Source organism: Salvelinus sp. IW2-2015, unplaced genomic scaffold, assembly GCF_002910315.2.
Source record: "Salvelinus sp. IW2-2015 unplaced genomic scaffold, ASM291031v2 Un_scaffold959, whole genome shotgun sequence".
Taxonomy (NCBI): Eukaryota; Metazoa; Chordata; class Actinopteri; order Salmoniformes; family Salmonidae; genus Salvelinus; species Salvelinus sp. IW2-2015.
The window spans coordinates 302,506-309,336 of record NW_019942663.1 but is presented as its reverse complement, the minus strand read 5'-3'; the positions used below and the strand labels follow the sequence as shown (position 1 = coordinate 309,336).

At 43.9% G+C, this 6,831-nt stretch overlaps 1 protein-coding gene across 3 annotated transcripts in view; it reads left to right on the top strand.

Moving 5' to 3' along the window:
• Positions 1 to 6,831, top strand: part of LOC112069270 (butyrophilin subfamily 1 member A1-like) — a 47,264-nt gene that overhangs the window by 24,805 nt on the left and 15,628 nt on the right. For 2 of the 3 annotated variants that reach the window (XM_070438493.1, XM_070438494.1), the window contains exon 5: positions 2,825 to 2,938. The exons of the other annotated variant lie outside the window; for it this stretch is intronic. In XM_070438493.1, coding sequence (XP_070294594.1) covers positions 2,825 to 2,938 — 114 coding nt within the window. The remainder of the gene's footprint in view (positions 1 to 2,824; positions 2,939 to 6,831) is intronic. 3 annotated transcript variants of the gene reach the window in all.

Genomic DNA, 6,831 nt, shown 5'->3' with positions numbered 1-6,831 from the left:
GTCAATTTGTGGCAGGGCTGAAATGCAGTGGAAATGTTTTTTGGGGATTCAGTTCATTTGCATGGCAAAGAGGGACTTTGCAATGAATTGCAATTCATCTGATCACTGTTCATAACATTCTGGAGTATATGCAAATTGGCATCATACAAACTGAGGTAGCAGACTTTGTGAAAATTAATATTTGTGTCATTCTCAAAACTTTTGGCAACAACTGTAGATGTTCCAAAGATCTGCATCAGTGGCTTGTAGGCAATGAATGGAAGCCAGGATATGCTAAATGTTATGTTAATTAAAGGTCAATTACCGTGTGACTGGCAGAGATTTGCTTGACAATCACAGGCTGACAAAATGTCATTACCGCCACAGCACTAGTTGTGCATCAGTAGTAATCATGGCCGAATACTGAACCAGAATTTAGAAATTTTGGCAAATGTATTAAAAATACAAAACTGAAATATCACATTTACATAAGTATTCAGACCCTTTACTCAGCACTCTGTTGAATCACCTTTGGCAGCAATTACAGCCTCGAGTCTTCTTGGGTATGACACTACAAGCTGTACTTTGCTCCATTCATTTTTCCTCGATCCAGAATAGTTTCCCAGTCCCTGCCGCTGAAAAACATTCCCACAGCATGATGCTGCCACCACCATGCTTCATCGTAGGGATGGTAGCAGGTTTCTACCACACGTGACGCTTGGCATTCAGGCCCGAGAATCTTGATTCTCATGGTCTGAGAGTCCTTTTGTTGCCTTTTGGAAAACTCCAAGCGGGCTGTCAAGTGCCTTTTACTTAGGGGTGGCTTCCATCTCGGCACTCTACCATAAAGGCTTGATTGGTGGAGTGCTGCAGAGATGGTGGTCCTTCTGGAAGGTTCTCCCTTCTCCACAGAGGAACTCTGAAGCTCTGTCAGAGTGACAATCAGGTTCTTGGTCACCATCCTGACCAAGGCCCTTCTCCCCTGATTGCTCAGTTTGGCCGGGCGGCCAGCTCTAGAAAGAGTCTTGGTGGTTCCAAACTTCTTCCATTTAAGATTGATGGCCACTGTGTTTTTGGGGACCTCCCATGCTGCAGAAATAGTTTTGTACTCATCCCCAGATCTGTGCCTCGACACAATCCTGTCTCTGAGCTCTATCAACAATTCCTTCGACCTCATGGCTTGGTTTTTGCTCTGACATGCACGGTCAACTGTGGGACCGGATAGGTGTGTGCTTTTCCAAATCATGTCCAATGAATTGCATCTACCACAGGTGGACTCAATCAAGTTGTATAAACATCTCAAGGATGATCAATGGAAACAGGATGCACTTGAGCTCAATTTTGAGTCATATAACAACGGGTCTGAATACTTATACTTATGTAAATAATTTCAGTTTTTATTTGTAATAAATGTGCAAAAATTTCTAAAAACCTCTTTTCACTTTGTCATTATGGGGTATTGTGTGTATTATGATGAGGATTTAAAAAGAGTAACGTAACAAAATGTGGTAAAAAGTCAATAGGTCTGAATACTTTCTGAATGCACTGTATATTACCCTTCAATGAATGGGTCCCCTTTCATGATGAGCACACACTGTGGTAGAAAGACAACTTGTAAATCAATAAACCTAAGGTGTGGTGAACGTGAAGATATTGACACACAGAATCCCTCTTTTTCTCGCTGGTTTATTACCACTCTTGTCTACAAGGTATACAAATAATTATTATAATCATTTTTAAAATATACTATGATATTCAGATTCAGCCATTAATCTACCAGATTACCAGAAGATCCTGTCCATTTTTAACCGCATAATAACAGGAAATGAAGGTGGAGGGACCATGCAATCAGGTACACAAGCATTTAATAATGCTGTGTGATTACCACCCTTCCTTTTATCGTTAAATAATGGTATCCATATTTGTCTCCCTCCACTTACAGAAAATCACATGATTTCAAGTGAAATTTCACATGTGAAAACTGGTTTTTCACATGATGGGTAATGTAACAGTGTTGTCCTCTTTCTTCAACACAGGGGTATACCTCAGGTTGCTGATACTGGCTGCTTTTACCATTACCATCATCTCTCAAAAATCTGGTGAGAATGTTTATTCTCTGTTAATTACATTAGTTTCCATTTACCCACTAAAACAATCTCTTGGTTATTAAAGACCAAAACAGGACTTGAATGAGTATTCTTCATCATGCGTTCTTATTTCTTTCCCCCTATACCCAGCCCCAGAGGTCTTCACCTTGATGTTCCCATTTTGACCCGGTTGAACGCCTCTGCCACTCTACCTTGTGAACTCTGGCCTATTTTCACTGTTGAGCCATTGGAGGTGCGCTGGTACCGGTCCGAGAACTCCTACAGCCCTGCCTTGTTGTACAAAGATCACAAGATCCAGGAGGCCCATGTGGACCCCCGGTACAGGGGCAGGGTGTCTCTAACTGGGAGGCTGGAGAGAGGGAACGTGTCCCTGACACTGGAGAGGGTGACGGTGGAAGACAGGGGGGAGTATGTGTGCCATGTCAGCAGTGAAAGGTGGTGTGAAAAGGCCCATGTGTATCTCTCAATGAATGGTAAGAGGCTTATGGCTGAAACGGTTTAAACATGATTTTACATCTGCAATACTGCACCGAACTCTACATAAAATATAGAATACTCACAATAAGGTGAGTTACAACTTTTATAACTTCAAAGTAATCCACAGGAAAATGTGATACAATCGTTTCTCACAATTGTTGTTTAGCCTGAAGCATATCATTGTAGCCTGCCTCCACACTCCCTTATCTCTCTATCAGTGACAGGCAGCGCACCAGTTCTCTCTGTGGCCAGTGGAGGAGGAGGTCAGGTGAACGTTACCTGTTCATCAGAGGGCTGGTCACCACAACCTAAACTCACCTGGAGAAACAAAGAGGAGACAGAGATAAAAAATGAACAAGTACTCTTTACCTCAGGTAATTACATAGACAGTAATAGATCATCAATTGAAAATCTCTCTCTTTCTTTCCTTCTCCAGTTAATACAATGGCCAAAGTTGTAGGCCTAACATGCGTTTCCCAAAACACCACGCAGAGAGAACTTTCTCCAAGTGCGTCATTGGAGCATGTGTTGATAAGGATAGGATCAGCTTTCTATATTCAAATTCTTAACTTAACATTAGAATGAAAACTGACAACTGATATTGAGGCGGAATATTGTAATGCCTTAGTCTATTGTTTGGTTCTTATTTTTCAGAGTAAATAACTCACGGACACTATAGAAGTTTTAACCAAGTTGAATCTTTCCCTAAAGATTCCGTACAGCTGAAAACAGACAGCTAAACATTTCAGACATCACAGTTTATATGCATCCTACTTAAGACACTCCCCTTTCTCTCCAATCCTTACGTTTTATGGCTCTACAGGAAGCTAATAAAGAGGGTAACAGGATTCCAAACATGTACTCTCTTAAGAGAATCTGTCCTCACCTCCTGACCTCAACCCCTCTTTCATCCAATACACAGATGTCCATCTGTCTCCCCTGTATCAACACATCGCTGTCCTCTCCTCCATCAAACACATTCCAAAGCCTTCTTCTTTCTTCTGAGAACCATTAACTTCTAACATAACCCAGTCTCTTTCATTTCCTATCATTCATTTACAGTGGCGTGCCGTGGGCCTGGGGCCTGGGCCTTCAGTGAGGTACTACACAGTCCCACGCAAATTAATCCACCTCTTATTACCATCATTATGATGCCATGGCTTTAGACACTATACATTTAGACAGAAACGCAGTATAACCAGGCGTTGCGTCACCTTGAAATTGACAAATTGACATTTTTGGGTAAACAGTGTTTACCCAAAAACATGACACAATCAATGAGTCTTTTCAATATTTCCCTTCACCTTTTCATTGTGCAGCTCCGTTGCCCTGCGCGCTTGTTCTTTGAGCTGTAGATCCACTCCGGTGTCCCCAAAAGTTTTCAAAAGCACCATTGCTTGTAAGTGCCCAGCCGTACTTTGGTGTCTCGTTGCTGCCTTGGTTAGACAACTCAAGTTTGCAAAGCCAGTGTGGCTCCAAACACCAAATCGATCACTTGCAAATAATAGGCATTCCCAGCAGTACAGTTTGCAGTGCTTCTCGGAGCCTGTGAGCCATTGACAGCGCTCGTAGTTGAAACTTTGAAAGTGGCGAGCGAACGAACCCCTTACAATGTCTAACTTTTCTTGAAAAGTTCGTCTTGAGAATGGCGTTCTAATTATATCCTCGACCAAATCGATATCTTCTCCTCCTTCCGCCATTGTGGGTTGAAAAAACAGCTTAGTAGTACGCGAATTAATTTGTTTATCAAATTCAGTTTCCTAGATCTGCATATACCTGCCCATAGGACCTGCCTCTCAATATTGGTAATCCAATCAAAAGACGTGCACGCACTACGCCTGCTAGCTGGCTCCTGTGTAACACTGGAGCCAGCCAGCAGGCGTACAATAGCCAACTCTAAAGCTGATTGGTTGACACTAAATTTTCATTTCCATTCACTATAAGCTACAAGCGCCCGCACTGTTGATTCTGAAGGCCTGAGGGCAGATTTTAGACCCCTGGCAACACATAATGGCTGAATATGATTGGATAAAAGATCTAACATAAAGACCAGCCCTCCAAATCTCAACCTGGGGCTGGAAGCAGTGCAACCAAGAGGAAAGCTATGAAATGAAGAGTATAACTCTTACTCTGGGGAATAATTTAATACATATTTAATACGATGGTGACAGGTGTGCACCATAACGAGCAGGCTGGTGACCTAGATGCTGGAGAGGGAGCACACGTGACACCAAGTCTATAATTTTAAAAGGCTAAATGATCATTAGAAAACCCTTTTGCAATTATGTTAGCACAGCTGAAAACTGTTGTTCTGATTAAAGTAGCAATAAAACTGGCCTTCTTCAGAGTAGTTGAGTATCTGTAGCATTAGCATGTGGGTTCGATTACAGGCTCAAAATGTCCAGAAACAAAGACTATTTTCTGAAACTCGTCAATCTATTCTTGTTCTGAGAAATGAAGGCTATTCCATGCGAGAAATTGCCAAGAAACTGAAGATCTAGTACAATGCTGTGTACTACTCCCTTCACAGAACAGCGCAAACTGTCTCTAACCAGAATAGAAAGAGGAGTGGGAGGCCCCGGTGCACAACTGAGCAAGAGGACAAGTACATTTGAGTCTAGTTTGAGAAACAGACACCTCACAATTCCTCAACTGGCAGCTTCATTAAATAGTTCCCGCAAAACACCAGTCTCAACATCAACACTGAAGAGGCGACTCCTAGATGCTGGCCTTCTAGACAGAGTTCCTCTGTCCATTGTCTGTGTTCTTTTGCCAATCTTAATCTTTACATTTATTGGCCAGTCTGAGATATGGCTTTTTCTTTGCCACTAGTGATCCATTTATTAAAGTGGCTAATGATTTCAGGTCTATATGTAGGCAGCAGCCTCATTGTGTTAGTGATGGCTGTTTAACAGTCTGATGGCCTTGAGATATAAGCAATTATTCAGTCTCTCGGTTCCAGCTTTGATGCACCTCTACTGACCTCGCCTTCTGGTAGCGGGATGAGCAGGCAGTGGCCCGGGTGGCTGTTGACCTTGATGATCTTTTTGGCCTTCCTGTGACATCGGGTGGGCAGGTATTTTGCCCCCTGGTGATGCATTTTGCAGACCGCATCACCCTCTGGAGTGCCCTGCGGTCATGATCAGTGCAGTTGACATACCAGGCGGTGATGCAGCCCGACAGGATGCTCTCAATTGTGCATCTGTAAAAGTTTGTGAGAGTTTTAGATGACAAGCGAAATTTCTTCAGCCTCCTGAGGTTCAGCCTCGACACCACACTGTCTTTGTGGGTGGACCATTTCAGTTTGTCCGTGATGTGTACGCCAAGGAACTTAACTTTCCACCTTCTCCACTTCTGTCCCATCGATGTGGATGGGGGGGGCTCCTTCTGCTGTTTCCTGAAGTCCACGATCATCTCCTTAGTTTTGTTGACGTTGGGTGAGATGTTGTTTTCCTCACACCACATTCTGAGTGCCCTCACCACCTCCCTTTAGGCTGTCTCGTCGTTGTTGGTAATCAAGCCTACTACTGTTGTGTCATCTGCAAACTTGATGATTGAGTTGGAGGCGTGCATGGCCATGCAGTCATGGGTGAACAGGGAGTACAGGAGGGGGCTGAGCACGCACCCTGGTGAGGCCCCAGTGTTGAGGATCAGCGAAGTGGAGATGTTGTTTCCTACCTTCACCACCTGGGGGCGGCCCGTCAGGAAGTCCACGACCCAATTGCACAGGGCGGGGTTGAGACCCAGGGCCTCAAGCTTAATGATGAGCTTGGAGGGTACGATGGTGTTGAATGCTGAGCTGTAGTCAATGAACAGCATTGTTACATAGGCATTCCTCTTGTCCAGGTGGGATAGGGCAGTGTGCAGTTTGATGGCGATTGCACCGTCTGTGGACCTATTGGGGCGGTACGCAAATATAAGTTGGTCTAGGTTGACAGGTAAGTTGGAGGTGATATGATCCTTGACTAGTCTTTCAAAGCACTTCATGATGACACAAGTGAGTGCAATGGTGCGTTAGCTATTTAGTTCAGTTACCATAGCCTTCCCTGGTACAGGAATTATGGTGGCCATCTTGAAGCATGTGGGGACAGCAGACTGGGATAGGGAGAGATTGAATATGTCCGTAAACACACCAGCCAGCTGGTCTGCGCATTCTCTGAGATCACGACTAGGGATGCCGTCTGGGCCGGCAGTCTTGCGAGGGTTAGCACATTTAAATGTCTTACTCATGTCGCCACAAAAGAGAAGAGCCCGCAGGATTTGGTAG